Source organism: Carassius auratus, chromosome 5 (assembly GCF_003368295.1).
Source record: "Carassius auratus strain Wakin chromosome 5, ASM336829v1, whole genome shotgun sequence".
In the NCBI taxonomy this organism is placed as follows: domain Eukaryota; kingdom Metazoa; phylum Chordata; class Actinopteri; order Cypriniformes; family Cyprinidae; genus Carassius; species Carassius auratus.
The window spans coordinates 741,368-765,816 of NC_039247.1; the positions used below are offsets into that span (position 1 = coordinate 741,368).

General features: G+C 33.9%; 1 protein-coding gene across 2 annotated transcripts; it reads left to right on the plus strand.

Annotated features, from left to right (window-relative positions):
• Positions 1–1,495: 1,495 nt before the first annotated feature.
• Positions 1,496–24,182, plus strand: LOC113070117 (carbohydrate-responsive element-binding protein-like). Of its 2 annotated transcripts, XM_026243317.1 has the most exons (17): positions 1,496–1,892; positions 5,401–5,507; positions 6,404–6,486; positions 6,595–6,684; positions 8,574–8,606; positions 13,229–13,403; positions 14,379–14,459; positions 16,412–16,563; positions 17,034–17,673; positions 18,737–18,801; positions 19,067–19,307; positions 20,054–20,151; positions 20,874–20,993; positions 21,898–22,025; positions 22,132–22,255; positions 22,461–22,590; positions 23,463–24,182. In XM_026243317.1, exons 1-17 carry the CDS (start codon positions 1,546–1,548, stop codon positions 23,585–23,587), a joined length of 2,739 nt encoding a protein of 912 aa, XP_026099102.1. In that variant the 5' UTR covers positions 1,496–1,545; the 3' UTR covers positions 23,588–24,182. The 2 variants fall into 2 exon arrangements, with proteins under 2 accessions (XP_026099102.1, XP_026099108.1); XM_026243323.1 differs by lacking the exon at positions 8,574–8,606.
• The last annotated feature ends 267 nt before the right edge of the window (positions 24,183–24,449 follow it).

A 24,449-nucleotide genomic window follows, 5' to 3' on the forward strand; every position in this document is an offset into this window, starting at 1 on the left:
TAATTTGTATTTTTTTTTTAATCTTGTGTTTTATATTAACTGAAAAAGATATATAGAAATTAAACCAAAATATTTATCTGTATCCTGTGAGCAAAACGGCTTATTTTTTTATACTGGAAAAGTATATGTGCCCCAAATAAAAGATGTTGGCCGAAAGCAATGATAAAAAATGCAAACAGAAAAGATCGTAATCGATTAATATTAGATTTAAATGAGTTTGGTGATCTTTCAAATGGTGCAGTTTGTGAGCCGCTCGAAGTGGCACTGAATATTAATGCAAGGTGCTGAGAACTGTTTGTTTTGTTTCATGTCATTTTAGTTAGATGTAATAATGTAATGCTTTTCTGATACTTTTGTGTCCTTAATGGAGTTTAAAATCCCCAAGATCACGGTCTGCCCTTTTCTTTTCCCTGCTTACGTCACACATGTCCGGACGTTGTCTCAGCGCTCATGGGACTTGTAGTCCTTAGGTTTAAATTAATTTAAATGTTATTTTCTAACTTTCAAAAACACTTGTTATGATTTCTTTTATATTTCAGATTGTTTTTAAGTTTTTTTATTTTAGTTTTTACCTCTATTTTGTCTTTGTGATTAATGTTAAAATAGCCCATAGAAAATTAAGTAAATATAGATCAAGATAATATATGTTTCACGTTTTTTTTTTTTCTGTGATCAACATTTTCCTTCCAGCAAAACAATGTCTCTAAGAGAGGATAAACAAATGAAGGTTGACGGATGGTTCTTCTTTCCACACTTTTTAAATAGTCTTTTTACTAGCAGTACCTGCTGCTTATAATAAAATCATATTTTAATGAGAGTTCAACTTGAGAGCAGAGTCATCCGATGAAGAAAAAGCAGAGGGTGCTATGTAAAATGTCTGAAAGAGAAGTAATTGCAAAGTCCAAAATGAAAACATGGGTTTAGCGAAACCTTCCCTTTCCCAGGAATAAATTGCCGGGATTTTAAAGTACTGCATTAGAAGAACTCAGTCAAATCTTGGAAATTTAGCCACTAAAGGGGTATTAAAGTCTAGCCACTCCCAAAAAAATGGTGTTGGGAGGACAAGGCAACACTCATGTCTTTATTTTTATTTTATGAAATGTACCGTAATTATTTTACCCTTTTGTGACACACATAATAATACCATATCAGAACTTTAGTAAATAAAATAAAATAAAATAAATGCACAAAGTATAACTAATATATATTAAATGTATTTTTCTTTAAAATGAATGTAACCATTTTTTTTATCGAGTTTTATTTTGCATTCAACATAAGTCCTCACAGACAGAGGCATTCAAATCAAATATAACTAACTAATAATATGTCACACACTCACAACACATCAATAGCTGCCTGGGACAGAGATCAACTCTTACATAATTGTGCGCGGGTTCAGACAGTCAGAGGTTTAATCAGTGGGTTTTGATCATGTTATCACACTTGATCTTTGACCTGTGTACTAAGTTTGCATTGGTGTAGAGAGTGAGGCGCGCCTCCTCATATGGTGTTTCCTCAGTGGACTGCAGGACTTGACCGGCACCGATGGCAAAGGCAGAGTACTCAGAGACCTCAGAGCCAAGCGGGATCGGACCGGATTCAGAATCCGAATCGGATCCGGAAGACCACTTGCCCAGTGTGAACGCCGGAGCGGGGTTCGAGTCCTGCCTGCAGACTCAGGTGATCCACAGCGGACACTTCATGGTGTCCTCGCCGCACAGTGACTCGATCAGGAGGAGAAGCGCGGCTCTTTATAATTCTGATAACTATGGGTTTGACACCATTAAAAAACCGGACTGCCAGATCTACAGTTTCGGTCCACTGAGCTCCAGACTGCTGAGCATTGACCCCACTCTCACACGCCTGTTTGAATGCATGACTCTCGCGTACAGGTAAAAATCTAATTTACCTTGCAGCAATGCCTGCTTCACTTTAAAGTGCTAGTGTTTACGTTTCTACGAAACAGTTAAATTACTAAACTAATGCAATAAAATCAATGCAATGTTTACATAACTGCAAAACCTCTAAAGTATAATGGTATAAGTATAATCTACCATTTAAGTTGAATTGAGCTCACTGTAATGTTGTACACCAATTTAATTTATTTTATAGTAATGTATACTTTTCTGTGAGGTATAAGATCAACTTTAGTAATTTATCTGTAAAAGGTTTACAGTAATTCAAAGTTAGATTGTAATGTATTTGTTGTTTAATTGTTTTATAACAATATACATACTGTATAACCTATATTAAGTATATGAAGATATATATTTAACCTATTGTTACTACAGATAATTTACTATTTAACTTTTTTACCTCACTTGTAGATCTTAGTACATGAATATAAACCGTAATTAAACTCACTTGAGTGTATTAAAAATCTGTAAAAATTAAAAAACACTAGAGATCAACGTATACCTCACTGAAATGTTTACAGATCTGTGAAACACTTAAAGTACATATAACATACTTTAAGTGGAATTCACATCATGAAAGTGTACTGATATAAAGCAGTTAAAGTTTAACTTCAGTTTACCTCACTGTAATGTAATTTCCCTAAAGTTACAGATAAATTAAAACGGTGCATATAAATTATATTTGAAGTGACGTTTCACCCTTTTGGAAGTGTTTTATTGTTATATAAAACAAGTAGAGTACAGATACATTTGAACAATGTACACATTTAAATACTCCGAAATATGGATTTTTTTTTTGAGTTACTTGTAGTCTTTTAAGCATTAAAATATATTTTACAATTATAAAATTTTTTAATGCAAGTTGATAAAATGTCTCTGCAATAAAAAGTGGGTGTGAGAGAGACTAAATTCAGTCTTGCTTTCGAAACAGCTGTGAAATCCTTCAGTAAAAAAGAGTAAAAAAAAATAAAATAAAAAAACTTGATACTTTGATAGGAGTTGGAAGGCAAACGAGGTGAGAGTTACAGAATAACGAGGGTACTTTCTCCAAAACAAATGCACATTTTTTTAACCCACAATATTGCCGCAGCCAGACAGACAGAACTGTGGGGTTTTTTTAGCGTCTCATTTTTGATCAGTTTATCTTAAATTATTTATTTACATTAAAAGCTTTGCGCCCAGTGTTTTTATCAGTATGCTGTTTTTAAACAGCCTACACTACAGGTATTTCTTAAAGTTTAATACTTTAAGGTTTTGCAGTATTGTATTTATCTTAAGCATTCAAAATACTTTGGTATTTCCATATGCTATTGATAACACCAGACAAACCTTGTCAAAAGACCTCCTAAGCACTAGCTGTTGAAATTATATTGTGATGCAACTGCAGTATGACTTTGGCCGTGAGTCAGCAATAGTAATTTATGGCACACGAATCACCTGACGTCAAGTGAGATGAGGAATCATGTCATGTCATAAAAACAATATTGAATGTTCTCTGGTATTGTTATTGGTAGTTGTTATGGTAAGCATCACTATATTGATTATATTTAAACAAACCTTTAACCCTGAATAAAAAACAATGCCACCACCCTAGAGTTTTGCACCTTTCACATTTTCTTCAGAAATTGTGAAAAGCCTGTTATTGTTCTCTAGGGCTGAAATGATTAGTCAACATTATCGACAACGATAAATTGTTGTCGAGTAGTCATTTAATCACATTTGACCTAATGTAAGAGCCTGCAATAACACAGTTTGACCAGAGTGGTGCTGTAGTGCAATACTGTAATTCAGCCAACCTGGATGCAATTCAAGAGAAGAAGACAGTGCTTGTAAATATATGCTGCACCCTTACCTCTCAATAACGAAATAGACACAACGAAAACTGGCCATGGTGTGAAAGCAGCAGTTAAGAAAGCATCTGATTACAGTGATGTGGATGTATAGTCCTTAATGCATAACAAAGTAACATAACATATTTGTAATATAAGTCATGTTGTCCTAAACTTAATTACATCATAAAAATGCTAAATTCTAAAATTAACAAGAAGAATCACTAACCAAAAAAAAAGAAGATTTTATTAGATTTATTCCTCTTCATCTTAGGTGAACATTAACCAGCATTATAGACCCATGAACACGTGAATGTGTTGTTAAATTACTGAAATATAAATGTAAAATATTTTTAAATGGGGCATCGGATACCCATTTTTAACAAGTTGATATGATTATTTAGGGTTTTCATGAAATGTCTGTAACATATTTTGGTTAAAATTCCTCATTGGTTGTGTAAAACAACACCCATTATACCTTGTCAAAAACAGCTCTGGTTACAGTGTCCCCTTTCTGTGCATGTCTCTTTAAATGATAATTAGCTTTGCTGACCCACCCCATCTTCTGTTTTTTTTTTTTTGTGTGTATTCTGTGCTGTCTTACCATCAAAAACATTGTTGTCGCTACTCACTACTGTTGCTAGAGCATAGAGAAAACAGCAGAAATATGCTAATACGGGGCAGTCGGTCATCTGTCGTGGGCGTGGCTTGAGCAGTATGACATCATGCAGCTCATGCTTGATAGTTGAGACTGTTTAGTTTTTTCGGGGATTAAAAAATAAAGGCGAACATTTATTTTTTCTTTGTAGGGTTGTTGTATCCACACACACTGCTAAGAAACATTTATATGCAAAAAATGTTATATGCAGGGTTTGTAGAGAAACTGCAGGTAGTTTAATTAAATAAATGCAATTATAATTTTTTTTAAAGAAATATATAAAAAAAAAAAAACCCAGCATGATAGAAAATGTGAAAGTGTTGTTAAATTATTCCAATTTTAACCTAAAACCTTAAAATAAGAATTTTAGGTCAAAGGTGTTCGGCTGAAAATGTTTTGGAAGTAAACATTTTTAGAAATAAATATTTTACCAGTTATCCACTTGTTGTTTTGCTTCAGACCTGCACTGGACCTGTATCCTAGCAGTGGCATATACTGGATGGAGGAACAAATATTTTATTTCAGCCTGATGACGTTCAATTGGTGTTGTTTATTTGTCAGGGTTTGCTGTTATTCCAAGCCATATCCCACATCAAAGCATTCATGCTCACCAGACTCTTAGCAACAGAGTAAACGCAGCACGCTTACTTCACTTGTCTCTTGTTTTTAGAGGTTAAATGCACTAGAGTCAGCAGTAAATGGTGCAAAGTGCTATCAGAATATGTGCAGATGGGCAGCTGTGTCACTTCATTAGTCTGATGAAATTATTTAGACTGCAAACACAGTTAAAAAAACGCTGCCTGATGGAGAAAAGCATGTTTATACAGAGCCAGCAGGATGAAAAGGAAAGATTTCGTGATTGTCCTGCAATATCACCATGTCTTAGTCTCAAACAAAGTAGATTACTGCACATTCTGTTTCATTTATGTTGTTTATATTTGCTAGGGGAATAAAATGACATCTAATGTTGATTGAACTGATTTGTGTTTCTCCTCAGTGGGAAGATTGTGTCTCCAAAGTGGAAGTCTTTTAAAGGATTGAGGTTGTTGTGGAGGGATAAAATCCGGCTGAATAACGGCATTTGGAGGGCCTGGTTCATTCAGTGTGAGTCTCCTGATCTCATTTCCAGTCTGTTACACACAGTTTACTTCTTTTCTCACGTGAAAGTATATCTCTGAGCTTGTTTTAGTAAAACATTTCTCATGAATGACAAGTATGTGTTCACTATGTAGCAAATCTTGGCTGCATGATTATTTATATATATATATATATATATATATATATATATATATATATATTGCATGCATATAGTACACTCACATAAAGCTATATATATATATATATACTATATAGCAAATCTCAATTGATGGATTACATTAAAAAAATGCAACTATATTATCGCACATAGATGAGATATATAAATATGTTCAACTTTATCTGCATTTATACCATGGTCTATCTAAAAGTATGGATTAAAACTATTTAATGCATAAGTAGTTCAAAGTCAGTTTAAGCACTATTCTATATTAATGCGATGCTTTGATTAAAACACACTCACACACACAACGCGAGAGAGAGAGATCACACTGCACACACACAGAAACATTCAGGAGCACAGAAAATTTTCAACGCTGCTCAATTACTTTTTTAATTAAAATAGCTTATATGGTTAGTGGTGCTTTGCCTCCTCGTTGTGCATTAAAATAGTTTAATGCACAGATAGCCATGCATTATCCCTTACATAGACTCACCTATAACTCTAATCTGCTACATGCAACTTTATTATAAACGTAAACATCATGATTTTCGGTAAAGATGCTTCTAAACAATGTTTATTGTAGAAAAAGTTTTCTTACAAATATGTTCCACTTGATGCATTTTGGATAATATTGGATAATTTGGTTTACTTTGATGTTTGTTGGTGTTTCCTGCCACTGGGCAAATAATCACAGAAATGCAAAATGATCTAAAACATTAAATGTGATTTTAAATATCTTAAGATGTGGAGAAAAGGAAGAACCCGGTGTGTGGGTTCATCACGCCGCTGGAGGGTTCGGAGGCGGATGCTCACGGCAAACCTGAGGTGAGTCCCAAATCATTATAAATGAGTTTTAATATACAAATTAAGATTTTGATGTTTGTCACATGCATGTAATGCATCACCTGCTATGTTTATTCATGGGGTTTACAGGCGATTATTTTGGAGGGAAGTTACTGGAAGAGACGGATAGAGGTGGTGATAAAGGAATATCACAAATGGAGGATTTACTATAAGAAAAGAGTGAGTAACTGACCAAATATAATGGGACATAATTGTCTTTTAGATGTCCAGAACACAGAAAAAAAAATTGCATTCAAAAGTTTGGGGTTGGTAAGATATTGTTTTAAATGTTTTTGAAAGAAGACTTTTCTGCTCACCAAGGCTGCATTTATTTGATTAAAAATACAGTAAAAACAGGAATATTGTGAAATATTATTGCAATTTAAAATAACAGTTTTCTATTGTAGTATATTGTAGAAAATAATTGATTGCTGTGATCAAAACAGAATTTTTAGCATCATTACATGATCTTAGCCTCTATACCTTTTTTGATCATTTTAATGCATCCTTGTTGAATAAAAAGCACCCATTTCTTAAAAAAAGAACAGATTCCAAACTTTTGAACTGTAGTTTATACTGTATATTGCATAATTCATTCTCATTATTAAGCTCCCAACAAAAAATGTAGAAGTTGACTAATACAAGTTTTTAATTTGTGCTAATGTCTAGAAAGCCAATGCATACAGTACAGCACACAATAGACATAAAATTCTAGAATAGTCATTGACTATTCCATTGGATGTAACGATTCACTCAACTTATGATTAAATACGATTCACGATACTGATTTCACGATACGATTTGTCCTAAACAAACTGAGATTTAAGACTGGACAAATTTCTTTGCGAATTTAAAATATGCATTTGAACAACAAAACTATTTTACATTTTAAAACGAACCACAAATCACATAACACAAATCAAATAAATCTCTTCATGTAAACAAACTATGGCTTTGCCTTTTCTCTTTTCATGTAAAATCCGAGGCAACCACTGCATTTAAATAGCGATTTAAACATGTATGCAGCACGAGCACTTTCTAATCAAAATTAGATTAGAGAGCAAAAACTGAATGCTCGGACTTTAGTTTTGTGAAACCATACTACATTAAACATAACTGCATGAAACAGAAACAGCAGAAGGGCTGAATGAGATGCAGATTCACTCTCTGACAGCAGGTGGCGCTTATGGAACAGCAGAAATACAGCGTTTTCCTGATTATCACTGTAAGCAATGCAGCACTGCACTTATAAATACTACTTTAATATGCATTGCTCTGAGGCGAGATGAAAAGAAAATACCATCTAAACTGTTCTAAAGACAGGGCTCTAAAGTCAGTTCTCTGTTGTATCTCGATTCGTTCAACATCTCAGTTGATTTGAATTGGCACATATTTATATCGGTTTTCAACCGGTTCGGGGTGCATCGTTAGATCCCTATCATTAACACAATTTTTACTTAATATTGACTGAAGGATTTAACAACAGAAAGTGCTTCATCCACTGACAAAGCTCTTAGCAGATATGGTACAATGTGATTGCAAAATATGGTTTTATTGATCATACTGTATTTTATATTGATTTATCACCACGATACTCCCACCATAAAATGTGGAATCAAAGGACATCAGATCACTGACATGATTAGAGACATTTTTACTGTTTGGCACGATATGAAAAAGTGATATCTGCTTCCATTACGTCCCGAAATGACCAAGATCTTTGGTTTGTAAAATGGAATCGAATGCAATTGTGTTTCTGAAGGTACTAGAACTAAGCGAGTCAAATTTGACACCACATTTTTCCCACTCTGTCGAGATACTATTGCAAAAGGAAGAACCCAAAGTTCAATATTCACAGCACGGGCCGGTAAAATCTCTGACCCCAGCCAACCTCACAAAGTGAACAAAACCGTATCCTCAAAATTTAGGTACTGATTCATGGTTAAGATAAGATAAGAGTTTTTTTTTAAAAAGCATTTTAAGATCAGTTTCTGTTTGACTTGTAATCTCCTTTAGAATCACGAGGCACTGCTACGTCTGATGTGTTTTATTGTATTTTTTATCTTCAGAAGAACAAAGACCTGCTGTCCATGCTACAGAAGGTAAGATCACAGAGAAGCTTGCCCTTTTAATGCAGTTTATGACAATAAATAGTCTGGTTTTGCTAAAGTTACACACCTTTAAGGAGATATTTAAACCCAAAAAGAAAGGTCTGTCCTTATTTACTCCCTCTAAGATCTTCTTCTTTTTTTTCTGTGATGCATAACGAAATACATTCTGAAGAATGTTGTGGTCCAAATATTTTAACTATACCTTGAGAAAAGTACAAATACAGCAGTTAAAGTCAAACTACTTGGATTAAACCAAGTGCAAAATGCTGTTTTAGTTTAGTGTTTCATGGTCTTGGAAAACCTGGAAATATCAGGGAATATTAAAACTATGCTTTCTAAGCAATATATTTTCTAAGAATATTTTTATTTCTGATGAAATATTTCATCAGCTACATATTGATTTTTGTAAGTGTTTGTGTAAAGTAGGACTTGCTAACATGCATGAATTATTATTAGAAACAATATTATTATTAGAAATATAATTTATATTGAATGCATTGCAATGCATAATTATAATGCATTGTATTACACATTTAGAAAGTATAATGAACTAAAACATAAGAAAAAGCAAAAAAAAAAAAAAAAAAATGCAGATTATTTGCAGGAATCTGTAAATGTTACAATGAATTCTAACTTTGGTTACAACGATTGATAAAAATATAAAATGCATCACCAAGTACATTATGCATCTTTTATAATGCATTATACATAACATGTTACCAGAATTTTTTGTTGACTAATAAATATACATTTCAATTTAAACGTACATTTTTTAACTTTAAATATTGGTATCTTGCGTACAAAAGTAGTCTGGTCCATAAATCTCAAGAAAATAATTTATAACAATCCTAATTCAGTAACCAAGAGCATTCGGTGGATCTTAAAGGATTTTAGTAACTCATACATTATTTTTGACTTTTTTGGGGGGGAATTCTGTCTAAAGGGGTATAATGAGGCCTGTTTTGGAAGGTTTAACCAAAATAAAGCTGTAAATGTAATATATTTTCGCACAGGTTTCTTGTTATTCGGACATTTTCAAAGGTCTCTTTCATATCTTTGGGCCGTAACGCAGCTGTGATGAAGGCCTAGTGTAAATCATTGATGAGTTTGTGTCGAGTGTAGCATTTATTTTAGTAGGTTAGCGGTTCAGGTCATGTTTGCACAGCTCAAGAGCATTTCTATTAATAGTCTGCCCTCAGATTTTGCTTTCCTCAGCTGGTTGAAAAATTTAAATGGTCCACCATGTACGAAAAACGTGAGTAAACGTAAACGCACAAATTCATATGCGTCACAGTCCGTCATACGGATGAGAAAATGAGTCTTTTGATTGCCTTCAGAGACTAAAGTGCTAATCTTCCCTTCTGTTCGACGAGACGGTCAGAGAAACACACGTTCAGGCTTTAACAGCGTTTAATCAAATCTGACCCACATACTGCAAGATGTGAATGTGCTGCTTTGTGGATATGAATTTGATTTGTGATTCCTTGCTTACAAATGAAAGAACTGATGCTTTCGGATAATACTGTACCATGGTACTTGGTAATCAGTGACTACCATATTAATATACTGTAAAATATGGTATTTGCAACATACAATTAAAAGTCTTAAAGATATTAATTGTTTTATTCAGCAAGGATGCATTCAATTTATACATGCAGTAGATGTATAATTACGCTTTGAAGATTGGTTTTTTCTTATAAATGATGTTCCTTTGAACTTTCTATTAATCATGAAAAATATGGTTTTCCACAAAAAATGAAGCAGGGCAACTGTTTTTTACATTGACACTAATAAGTAAAAATAATAATTATATAATAAAGTAATAATGATAATATCTTAAGCGGCAAATCAGTATATTATTCTGATTTCTGAAGATCATGTGACACTGAAGACTGGAGGAATGATGCTGAAAATACAGCGGAGCATCACAGAAATAAATTACAGTTTAACAGATATTCAAATAGGAAACAGCTATTTGAAATTATAATAATATTTCACTATTTTAAGTGTATTTTTACTCAAATAAATGCAGCCTGGATTAGCAGAAGAGACTAAAACATAAAAAAGGAAAATGGTAGTGTACTTAAAAGGATATACATGGGAAAAAGTGTTTAAGCATAAAAAAAGCTTTAAACTGCTGTAGACCCCCCCCCCCCCCAAAAAAAAAATTCAAAAAGTTTTCTGTTTTATTTAATTGCAATTTAGTTTTTGTTTTTTTCTGAGCAAAAAATAAATATCATACATTTTGCCCTGATTTACAGAAGACTCCCAGTAAAATGTCATTCAGTGTACCAATCTTGTCAGGCATATTTAACACAAAAATAAATTTATGACATATTAAAAGACTAATTACTTTCACCCCAAATACTAATGAGTTGTAATTTTACATTTTTAACATTTACCAGTATCCTAGGTTTTGCCCATTTGTCAGTAAGAATTTTGTACTACTTTAAAACACAATAAATTTTTGTATGCTCCATTATTCCTTTAGATATTTTAATATGCACACGTCAGAATAAGCACGTTGTTAGAATTTTTGCATAAATATTGTGTTACACTAAATGAGAATGTAACATTATTTCAACCAAATTTTGACATTTTATTCTCCAAAAACTTATTTGAAACCTTTAAAGTAGACATTTTACTTACATTTAATGTGCTTTCTATGGACACAAAATCACTTTTGTATATTTTTCTTGATGCGGACATCTTAACGTCTTTGACCCACATATATATTTTTTGGTTTGTGCTTCAGACAGATGTGATGTTATTGTACTAAGTGATCAGATGCACCATTTTCACCTATACTGAAAAATCCCACAGATGCACTCTTTAAGTAGAAACCCAAGTCATACAGTATGTGCAGATATGTCCCTGTTTGTGGTGCAGTGCCTGGTGTTGAGGTGCAGTGTGTCAGTGTGCCAGCAGGAGGCAGTGAGTGTGTCTCGTCCTCCACACGTGTGTGTGACAGCCAGATCTGGGTCAGGAACAAAAGAGCCACTCGCCTTCAATGAAACAGAGAAACCTGAAAAAAAATCAAGACATTTACACATTTGCGTTAAACTGCTGTTGTTAAGTCCTCACACGTAAGCACCGAGGCCCACGTACACACACAAACACACACACACACTCTAGCACCAATACTATAATTTGCCACCTTTGTGCGTAAGAAAAACAGAAAGTGGAAAACAGAACGTAGGTAGTTTTTTAGGAAAGACGTAATCATTGCTTGAGGGTATTCCTATAAATCTGCGGCCCGTGCCGAGCCTCAGTGTTTGCAGAGCAGGAAAATCAACAGCTCTCCAGGTTTAACAGATGCACTTGGGATTGTTCCAATAAGAACCGTGAGTAGAAAGTCAAATCAAAGTGTTTTCGGTGTTGAAGTCGGCATGAAATCAATCCTCCCGAAGGAAAGAAATCTGATAAAACATTGTAAAACAGCTTCTCAAAAGAGGCGGGACTTGATTTTGTCCATTTGTAATTGATTGGATCATTAGATCCGTGCGAGAGACAGTTTGCTGGAGCACAGAGTCATTTCAGGATCACTGATGTACTATCATAGCATTTGTTAATCTTTTGAATCTGATTTTATTTATGTTTCCTGTTTTCATCAAAAAAAAAAAAAAAAAAAAAAAAATTGTTTTTGCAATTTTGTACATTTTTAAAATAGTTTTGAATTGTTTTGTTTTTTGTTGATTTAGTTGTTTTTACTCTGTTAAACTAAATGAGAATGAGAAATGTTAACTTGACAACTAGCTGAAATAAAATTGGTTAAAGTTTGTTTTTATTTCAGTTAGCATTTATCTTATTTCAAGCCATACATTTTTTTTTTATGGTTCTGTAGGAGGTGAGGGATTGTATAATTAATTATTTAAAGATTATGAGGGCACGTGAAAAAAAAAAAAGATATGCATAGATAAATGATTTATAACGAACACAGCAATATTCCAATAATTAATTGTCAAATAAAAAAGGCGATATTGATTTCATGGTGACAGATTTGATTTCATGATATCAATTGAACATGGAAATTATTGGCTGCCTTTTTTAGTTTTAATTTTATAAACAGTTTTAATTTATTACACATTTATATTTATCTTATTAAATTATGTCGTTTTTTTTCTAGTGTTGTTTTATATATATATATATATATATATATATATATATATATATATATATATATATATATATATATATATATATATATATATATATATAATATTTTCTGTGTTTTCCTGGCAGTTGTTATGTTCGATTTTGACAGTATATTTTTTTGACTGCAAATCAAAAGTTTTTATTTTATTTTTTATTCTTCACAAAAAGTAACTAGCAGTTTAATTCCCAATGGATAAAATCAAGTCTTGTAACAGTATGTGTACGTAAACTATCTGTTTTCTCAACAGGATTTTCAATGCATTTCCTTAACGCTTCAGACACTAAAAGGCTTATTTCTATTGGATAGATGAACTATCACATAAATAGTCCTTGCTTGTGCTCATATGTAGATGTAGGAACCTTCATTAGCGATGTTTGTTAATGAAAGCATCATATTACTATTATTTCACATTACTAGTGTTTCTGATGTGATCAGACCTGACTGATGCTCTCCACAGAGTCCTATCAGCAGGACAGACCTGGAGAAGTGGACCAGTCAGATCTATCCAGAGCCAGAGACGGCTTCAGAGGAAGTGCACATGTTCGACTTGGACTGCTTCCTGTCAGACATCTCAGACACGCTGTTCACCATGACCCAGAAACCCAGTCCCTGGAGTGAAGACCGCCAAAACAGTGAGTCCATAAAGAGAGAAATCATTCATGTCATTTGTGTTTTCAAACTTGTCCTGTGGAGATGCAGTGTGTCTGGTTTAACATCAGTGATGCATGCAGTATTTGGTGCATGGCTTTAATTAATCATATTGTGCTGATTTTGAAATATGCACAAGCACGCAAGGTTTATAAACAACTTTTACCAGGGTTTCTGTGGGTTTTGGACATTTTTTAAAAAGCTTTAATTCTGCCTTTCACAAATTAAAGATTTTAAAAAGTCTTAAAATCATGGCATTAAATGTTGCATGCACTGCAAAAAATGCTTTTTTTTGTTTTGTTTTCCAATGCATATATCTAGAAATCCTCCTTAAATAAAGATACATTTACTTGAGATGCAAAATGAAGATTGTTTGAGAAAGTGAACAAAATGTATGCCTAAAACAAAAACAAACAATAATAACATTGCTTCTCAGCTTGATTTTTAAAACATCTTTTAAAACCAGACAAAAATACTGAATTAACTTGGAAAAATATGTGTTCTTGGTAATTTTTGGAGCACCTGGTAATTATCAGCATGCATTTTATGAAAAACGTATGATCGTATAATCATATAAAAATACAATCTAATTCATGCAAAAAAGTCATACAGCTTTAAAATGACTTGAAAACATATTGAGAGAATTCTCGTCAAATTCTTTTGACCGAACTAATAGATTTTGTGGTCACTATGTATTGGATATTTGGCTGATTTAACAACATAATATGTATCTTTCAGTGACGTTTAATGTGTCCTCTGCCTTATAAAGTGTTTTAATCTTAGGTTTCATTAATGAGGCATGATTTTAGAGATGGAGAATTTAGTCACATGAGTTTATCAGATGTATTCAGGAAGGACACCACACCCTCAAACAAGGAATTTTAAGAGAGTAAATGCTTCAAACAGAGCGGTGTTAAACACACACATCCTCACAGTGTTCTTCACTGCTGTCGTCTCAGTGTACACCAGTAATGCAGATATGATCCAGCCTGGTTTGACTCCATTACAGCCCAGCTTGGACGACCTGATGGACATACCAGGTGAGTTTAACGAGTTTAATCTTCATTATACTGACATTTCTCTATCTATATGCTGTGTGCCACTCTGTACGCTGGTCCTGGTGCCTTCAGATTGATTATAAAGAAGACTAATATGAATATGGAGTCATACATTTACACTTTCCTGCTGTAGTTGCATTGCTAATAAGAAATATTATTTAAATATAATTTAAATTAAATATAGTCATTAACATAATTAAATAATTTAAAAAAATGTAATCTTAATATATTGATTTAATATTTATTATTTTTTTTATCTGTAGTTTAAATGTTAATAAAGATACGAATCAAAATTAAATAGTCATTAATAGAGCATTATAAAGAAATTCCAGTAATTTTACATTAATAATAATAATATGTGGAATTAATGTTTATGAACAATGTTTTATCTGTAGATTGAATGTTAATAAAAATATAATTTTGATATAATTTAAATCAAATATAGTCATTAATATAATGAAATAACATTTTTTTAAAATAATTTCAATACTCACATATTGATTTTATATTTATGATTGTTTGAATTTTAATAAAAAATGTAATAGTAATTAATAAAGTATTATAAAAATTTCAGTATTTTTAAATAATGACAACAACAACAACAACAATAATAATAATAATAATAATAATAATAATAATATATTGATTTAATATTTATGGAAAAAAATATCTGCAGATTGAATATTAATAAAAAGTATAATTTAGATATAATAGAAATTAAATATAGTCATTATAAATAATATAAAAATATATATTTTTTTAAATATAATTTTAATTGAATATAGCAATTAAATAATTAATATAACTAAATACTATATATAAAATAATGATTATTTGTTACAATTATTTTTCAATATTAACTTATTGATGATGTATATATATATGATTCATTATTAAGAATTAATATTATTTGGAAATGCAAAATAATAATAATATTAATAATAATAACAGTAAAAATAAATAGGTGATGAATTTATTGATAGATACAGTACATGGTTGATAAGTAGAATTGCATAACTTAGATGAAATATAGGGAAGTTCAGAATTTCATTTGTGCAATTTTTAAAGAAAAGCCGACCCAACAATCTGTCTGTGCTTCCCTTTCGGGGTGTTTAGAGGACAATGAATGAGTTTAACCCCTTGTGGCACACGTGAGATTTCCTCTAATGGCATATCCTCATCTGTGACGGGGACATTTAAAGTTTAAAGAGTCAGTGACTGATGAGTGGAAGTCAGACGGGATGAGATCAGCCCTCAGTAGTGAGTTATTTGTAGGGATGAGTTTACTAAAGTACAGCAGCACCCTCCATCTGTGTACTGAATGATCTTCTGTCATTGTAAAGAATACACTAAACTATACAGGACAATTTACAGTAGGGCTTTGCACTATGGACATAATAACTGCAAATATTTGATAGATATTGTGTTTTTATTTAACTGCAATTTTTGGCAGGTGTGTTTAACTTTGTGTTCGAAACAGCTTTTGCACATAGATGAAAATGGCACAGTTTAAGCCTATTTAATACTTGCAATTCTAAGGCCTCTAAATGATCAACACTAAATCTACTGCATGCCTTCCATCTTTTTTAGCAAGTGAACGCTCTTTTAGTGCAATTGTACTCACATCCACCATTGCACAACGTCAGAATTAGCAATAGTGTAAATGTACTCTTTTGAAGCATGCATGTGGCTGTGTGAAACATTAATGTATGGCATTGAATGAAGCACGCATCATCCGAGGGGAAAAATACCTTTCCCAGAAGGCATTCTGATTGGTTGCATGTGGGTTTGCCAGGTCTAGAGGAATAGTGGACTAAACCATGGCAGTTAACATGCCTGCAGTGCCATTAGAAGTCATTTTTGGGCCATTGCAATGTGCAGGAGTCGTTCTTACCTGCTTGTGAAGAATTAACCTCATGCTCGTTGCTTTCTAGACATTTTCCTGAGTTTCCGCGGGACGCCGACGGAGCATGTGGGTTATTCAGACTGCAACTTCTTTGAGAGCTTGTCTAGCACGGTGTTTCCTTCAACTGCTTCCTCCACCGTCTTCAATCAGATGATACACACAGGGTCTATGCTCACACAGGTACACAGCCTTTCTCAAACACTTCCCCAGCTGACATTATATTATATTATATTATATTATATTATATTATATTATATTATATTATATTATATTATATTATATTATATTATATTATATTATATTATATTATATTATATTATATTATATTTATTTGCATGGTTATTATAAGCATAGTGCACATTACAACATTAAAATGTGCTAAATAAGTTATAATATATTATAATTATTTGCATGGTTATTTTAAGCATAGGACACATTACATCTGTAAAATATTTCAAATAAATAAATATATTATATTGTATTTATTTGTTTTTTATATTATAGGCACAGTACACATTCAATATAAATTAAATTAAATTAAATTAATAATATTATATCTAATATATAATAAATGTGTGCCATGCTTCAGACTATTTACCTAATTTTCCCCAAATGTGTGTCAAAAATGTTTTTTCCATTTTTATTTTTAGCCTCCTCTCTCTGCTGAAAGTTTATCCCAGCCGTCCTCATCTGCAAACCTACCAGGACCCAGTTATCCTCGCCAGGCCATCGACCCCCACGTGACCTTCAACCCCAGTGGTGAAACACCCAAGTTCAAAGGTCACTCAGAGTACATCAGTGACTTCCATCACTCTCTGAACCTCCCATATGGTCAGCAGACGTCCTTCAGCGGTCACACCGTTGAGATGCCGGGTGTCATGGCACAGGAAAGCCCTTTCCCCTCAGCCTGCCTCAGACAGAGTTATTCCTCCAGCCAATCACGGAGCTGTGAGGCTGCCACGTCCACGGTCATCACCCACACTGGTTCTGCTATGACCGGCCTGCCATTGGACGCCCAACATGGGTACTCCAGCGTGGCTGAGATGTTTCCTCCTGCCACCTGCATGTCTTTGAGCTACCAGCCCATGACGGCCACCCCGTCTCTGCCTTCGCCCGGTGTCTCTTACTGCTTCTCTGTGCCGCAGCAGGGGGGCGTGGCCTCTGGCAGAGGGAAGCACAAACAAAAGACAGGAGAAGCCCAATTGGTTCCCAGGGTGATGACCTCATCTACAGCCCCGCCCACTCAGACGAGCTGCCTGGCCAATCTGCTTACTTCCAGATCTCAAGAGCGTATGTAGATGTTTGATTCATTTGACAATTTTCCAAGTGATCCCAGGATTTCCAAGAGCATCTGGACCACTGAAGGAATGTCCCAGATTCAAAAATAATTTTAGCATATTTTTATATATTTTATTATAATATTTTAATATATAATTTATATATATTTTATATAATTTTGCTATATTGAAACTAAAACTTAATTGAATTAAAGCTGATATAAAAAAATATAGATATTAAATTAAAAATTTATTTTTTTAATTATTGCCATGGAAGGTAACTGAAATAAAAAGTTTTAGTTAAAGTACAAAAAAAAAAAAATTCTTAAACTGAAATAAAGCAAAATAATAATAAAAAATGACATAAGACAAAAAAATCTAATTATATAAATCATTTAATATATATTAATAAGCAATAGTAAAATTACACTAATGGTAAAATAACACTGAGTGTCCCAGACAGTCCAGTTAACATGTTAACGCATGCAATTAATTTTACAATCCTTAACGCGCTAAAATAATTTCAATGCAATCAGATCATTTTAAGCTGTTAAACTCCAGGAAAGTTTTCAGTCCAATGATCCAGTAAGCGAATGCATTCAAACAATACATCCAAAACGGTGCTGATATAAAGGAAACCAGGCTGATTACATCAGAGATTGCAGAAAGAACAGAGACTCGCTGCGTTTTCAGTGCACTATTCATTCCAGTGTGTTTGGCTTCAAATCGCGCTGTGTGAACTACAGTGTTTTTGTCTTTCATATGTGCTTATATGGGCTCCTTATATCAGTTGGTTCTTTGGTGTCCTTTTGGAGCATCCTTTTGGAGTTCTTCAAGAGTCTTTTTTAGGGAAAGACAACTTGAAAAAATCTTGCAGAAAATACGTATTTTTTGAAAATTACCCTTTTATCTTTTGGTTTACTTTGCTGTGTATTGCAAATTATGACAAAAGAAACATTTATCACGATTAATCACAGAAAAGGGGTGTGATTACTCTGATTTTAATCTGTTGAATTCTGCGATTATTTGCAGAAAATCATGCTCATTTCATAATAGTTGTAAAACCTTCTTTCTAGGAAAACTATCGGTGAGTTTTGATGCAGGGTTAAAAGGCCACAGACCAACGTCACCCATCTCTCCGGTAAGTTCTCCTTACAGTGAAATAACATATCTACAGCACGCTGTAAACCAAGTGAAAATAATACAACCACACCGACAGACATTTATCAGAGAGACTTGAGAAATTATGAAGAAAATTGCATTTTAAAAAATAGAACACCGCTATTTTAAACTTTGAAAGTATTTCACAATGTTGCTGTGTTTACCGTATTTTTGATTAAATAAATGCATCCTCGGTGAGCCGAAGAGACTTCTTTCAAAAACATCCTAATTGTTCTCCATAACAGCCAAAGAGTAGCAGTCGTGGAGGATCGCAGATTTCCCACAATCCCCCCTGGGCCTCTACTGTAATCCCTCCACTGTCAGCGTTACATTGTCAGATGCACATGTCAACACATGGCCACAGCGGCAGCCCACAGGGAAGCACCATCTCCTCTCTGCTCACGCAACAAACAACACTTCTCATCCCCAAAACAGAAGAACTCTCCCCTGTACAAATGCACGGAAGTGACCGGACCAGTTTTACAGGTGTGTTGATTTGTGTGGTTTTAGAGGAATAGTTTAATAGATTCAAATTAGATAAAAACATACTCACCCTCAGGTCATCCAAGATGTAGATGAGTTTGTTTCTTCATCCTAACAGATTTTGAGAATTTTTGCTCACCAATGGATCCTCTGCAGTGAATGGGTGCCATCAGAATGAGAGTCTATCTTGTGTGTTTGTATAAAAGCAAATCTAAAATTAAGACGTCTTTTACTTCAATCTGTTGCTTCCTGCTAAAATACTATTATTGCAAAATACAGCTTCTTCCAGTGGAAAAAAAAAAGCGGTCTGGTTTGAATCAGGAGTGATATCTGCACACATCAAGCACCATTTGCAAGCAAAACAGCCCAAAACAAATATGTGGGTGGATTTTGATGTGAGAGGACAACAAGACTTTTTTTTACTGGAGGAAGCGTTGTTATGGATTATGGAGTGGTATTCACTCCATAATCATGCAATCATGCAGCTTTTGGCTTCTTAAGACATAAACTGATGGACTGGAGTGCTGTGGACTACTTGTGGATTATTGTGATGTTTTTATCAGCTGTTTCTGACGGCACCCATTCACTGCAGAGCATCCATTGGTAAGCAAGTGATGCAATGCTACATTTCTCCAAATCTGTTGAAGAAACAATCTCATTTACAACTATATGGTGTCATGCATAATAACTCAAGCATTGTATTTTAATTCAAGAGGAATGATCTGTCTTATTTTGAAATGTGTTTTTAGTTAGCTTTTCAGGAAACATGGGACAGACGTCACCTACAAATCCGCCAGAGAAAAGCCCAGAGTCGTTGCCTGGACAAGCCAAGATGGAGTCCACAAGAGTAAAAACACAATTATTTTATAACCCCACAGTTTTTGTTTCTAATGCAGGTCTTAAATGGTACAAGAAAGTCTTAATTATTATTTCAAGAGAAATTAATTTCGGGGGCGGAAGACGAGAATTGTGATATGGCTTAATGTGAGGATCAAACTTCAAAAGGATATTATTTATTGAATAAATATGAGCTCTGCTCGTTTCTTAGTGCATAGGCATTACGGAGGAAACCGATATATTTCTGCCGTTCCAAAATAGCCTCCTGATGGCAGAGAATTAATTAGCATTTTTAATAAGCCAGTCTGCTGTTTTTGTTCAGACCAATGTGAAAATCAACTCATGTTTTTATGCTGCAATCGCGCTTAATTATAAATGTGAACTGGTGGATCAACAAGAAGATTAAATATATATTTATGTTATTTAATTAATGTAATAATTGATTGAAAATTGTTTCATATAATATTTTATACTTTTCATCTGTTTTCTTAAAAAGGGTTTAAAGGCTAAAATGTAGATCTTATTTTATGAAAATGTTTTTGTGAAACCCTGTAATTAATTCGTGCTTTTTGCAGTCATTTTACAGTTTAATAGGTTACTATAAACATGGTCGTTCCCCGTTCATATTGTATTCATTTTATATGTGCAGGTCTTAAAGGAAGGTTTTAATTAGTCTTAAATTTGAGGTTAAAATTCCTGCAGATACCATGTAATGTTGTCTTTTTTTTACAGACAGACACACGACGGATCACACACATTTCTGCCGAGCAGAAGAGACGGTTCAACATCAAGCTCGGCTTTGACACGTTACACAGTCTGGTGACGACTCTCAGCTCACAGCCCAGTATCAAGGTAACACTCATTTCAGTGGCTCTATCAGTCAGCACTTGTGTAAAGAAGTGTGCTTTATTGAATTGAATCTGCACTTGTAGTGTACATCAAGTCTTTTAAAAGCATGCTTTTAAAAACTGCTTGCACATTATATAACTGTCAAAACTTTTAAAAAGTGCACTTTGTAGTAATGTCAAATGAAATGCTTTTCTTCAAAGTACATTTTAAATCTTTATGTTTTAATTATTAGATATTATGGACTGTAGATGATGATAACTTCAAACTCTTTGCAATTTTTCTCCGGGAAACTCCTTTCCGATATTGCGCCACTATTTTTCGCCACAGCATTGGGGGAATTGGTGATCCTCTGCCCATCCTGACTTCTGATAGACACTGCCACTCTGAGAGGCTCTTTTTATTAATTAAAAAATTAAAAATTTAATTTATGCATTTAGCAGACGCTTTTATCCAAAGCGACTTACAGTGCATTCAGGCTATCAATTTTTATCTATCATGTGTTCCCGGGGAATCGAACCCCCAACCTTGCGCTAGCTTGCTTGCTAATGCAATGCTCTACCAGTTGATCTACAGGAACACTAATATAACCAATCCTGTTGCCAATTGACCTAATAAGTTGAAAAATTGGTCCTCCAGCTGTTCCTTATATGTACATTTAACTTTTCCGGCCTCTTATAGCTACCTGTCCCAACTTTTTTGAAATGTATAGCTCTCATGAAATCCAAAATGAGTCGATATTTGGCATGACATTTCAAAATGTCTCACTTTCAACATTTGATATGTTATCTATATTCTATTGTGAATAAAATATAAGTTCATGAGATTTGTAAATTATTCCATATGCCTGGGAGATTTTTCATCTGGTTTAATGTCTTGACCTCTGTAATCTCATTGCTCTCGGGCTCAGATCAGTAAGGCCACGACGCTGCATAAGACGGCGGAGTACATCAGTAAGATGCAGCAGGAGAGAGCTCAGCTCCACGAGGAGGCCCAGAGACTCCGAGACGAGATCCTCACGCTCAACTCTGCCATCAAGTGAGTGTGTTTGAGCTGTTTCACAACATGTGGTGAACATAGTAATGAGAGACATCTTCATGAATGTGTGAGTGTGATTGTATGTGAACTGTGTGTGTGTGTGTAGTGCATGTCAGCAGCAGCTTCCAGCTACAGGTGTCCCAATAACACGGCAGCGCTTCGACCACATGAGGGAGAAGTTCAGAGAGTACGTGAGGACTCAAACGCTGCAGAACTGGAAGTTCTGGGTCGTATCCTACAAAGCTGTTTCAAAGGTGGTGGGGTGCAAATAAAACAAACACTTAAATGTGTAAAAACGTCTGAAAGAAGACATGCAATGCAAGCAAAAGTTAACTGTGCATGAAAAAGACAATGATCCTTTTAGCATGATTAGCTCTGTTAAGATGCAAGTCCTCCACATCTTCGTGTCTTCCTCAACTGAAGCCGTTCTCTTAGTTCAGCATCCTCATCGAGCCGCTTTTCGAGTCGTTTAACGGGATGGTGTCCACAGCCAGTGTTGATGATCTGTGTCGCAGTACTCTGTCCTGGCTGGACCAGCACTGCTCTCTGCCCGCGCTCAGACCCAGTGAGTGACCAGCACCTCGCTAGAACCTTCCCTCAGACCTCACAATCATTTACTGACCCTTTTCAACCTCCTTGCACATGCATCAGTCCCTGCCGTAGATACACACTTAACACCTTGATTTTACCATGTTTTAGGGGTGTTTTTATTTAATCAGTAATACAGTAAAACAGTAATATTGTGAAATATTATTGCAAATTTTCTATGTGAATGTATAGTAAAATATAATTTATTTCTGTGATGCGCAGTTGAATTTTCAGCATCATTACTCCAGTCTTCAGAGTCACAAGATCTTCAGAAATCAGTCTAATATGATGATTTGCTGCTCTTATTATTATCAATAAGAAATCAACATTTCTTATTACACACACACACACACACACATTTGTTTTTGTGTAAAGTGTGTTCATCCCATAAGCGTAATGGTTTTTATACTGTACAAACTATATATTCTATCGTCCTTCACCAACCCTACACCTAACCCTAGCCCTCACAGGAAACTTTGTGCATTTTTACTTTCTCAAAAAACTAATTCTGTATGATTTATAAGCGTTTTGGAAAATGGGGACATGGGTTATGTCCTCATAAGTCTTTGTAACTCATTAGCAATTTAGGATTTTGTTTTTTAATGAATAGACAGTTCAAAATAACAGCATTTATTTTAAATCTAAATTATGAATTATTATAAATGTTATAATTATGTCTTTACTGTCACTTTGAACTATTTTAATGCGTTTTTGCTGAATAAAAAAACTTGGACGTAAAAGAGAATTGACCCTAAATCTACATTTTACAACAGCAGAATCGAGTCGCATCTACAGGGATGAGTTATTATCAGTTTTACTGTAACTCTTCTGTCATGTGTTTCTCTCCAGCTGTTTTGAGTTCTCTCCGTCTGCTCTGCACCTCCACATCAATCCTCTCAGACCCCAGTCTGGTTCCTGAACAGGCCGTCCAGGCCGTCTCTCATGGACATTCATCCTACAGCTACAGCCAATGACAGCACAGCCTCTCAAAACCACAGCCAATCACACGACCCACATGAGCATCCAATCAGAACTCTCATCCACAGCAACAACCAATGACATTTTACTCTCTCACAAATGCAGCCAATGATGCTCTTTCCCACAAAGATGCAAGTGTTTATTGATGGTAAAGTGACTACAACTTTAGTTGAGTTTTTATTATTTATAGGACTACAGAGATGATGATCAGAATTGTGAACGTGAGCCAGATTTAAACCCAGCGGGTACAATATATTGTATAAAGTTCAGTTCATTTTTCACGTGCCGTTTAACGCCCCAGCATATGTTTTGTTCAAGTTCTGTTCATGTTATTGTTTTGTAATTTGCATAAAATGAGTGTGAGTGTAATACTATGGGGCATATTATCTGTAATGTTCTGTGCCTTTTTTAGGTTTCCACGTGTAATTTCAGCTTTCAACAATTCCTCCCAGGCATAAATGGTGGATCGACCTTTTTCATTCTTCAAGAATGCAGTTCTGTTTCTAATGGTATCATGTGAAAAATACCAAATAAATACTGAAGACATATATTTATATTTATAATATTGCAAAATATTATTGCAATTGAAAATAACTGTTTTCTGATTGGATTTATTTTCAAATGTAATTTATTAACCAGAATCTTCAGGTTAGAGACTCCTAGAAATCCTAATATCATTATTTTCTACTCAAGTAAAAAAAAATATTCTAAATGTTGCAGTTTTTTTTTTTCATTTAGGAAAAAATACCATTCAAAAGTTATTAGAAAAATACCAAACAAATACTAAATAAATATATATTTATAATATTGTGAAATTTTACTGCAATTAAAAAAAAAAAACAAGTTTTCTATAGATTT

Coding starts and splice junctions, on each gene's coding strand:
- LOC113070117 (XM_026243317.1), top strand. CDS start 1,546: ATGGCAAAGGCAGAGTACTCAGAGACCTCAGAGCCAAGCGGGATCGGA. Junction 17,674..18,736: donor TACTTCCAGATCTCAAGAGC/GTATGTAGATGT, acceptor CCTTCTTTCTAG/GAAAACTATCGGTGAGTTTT. Junction 22,256..22,460: donor AGAACTGGAAGTTCTGGGTC/GTATCCTACAAA, acceptor CCGTTCTCTTAG/TTCAGCATCCTCATCGAGCC.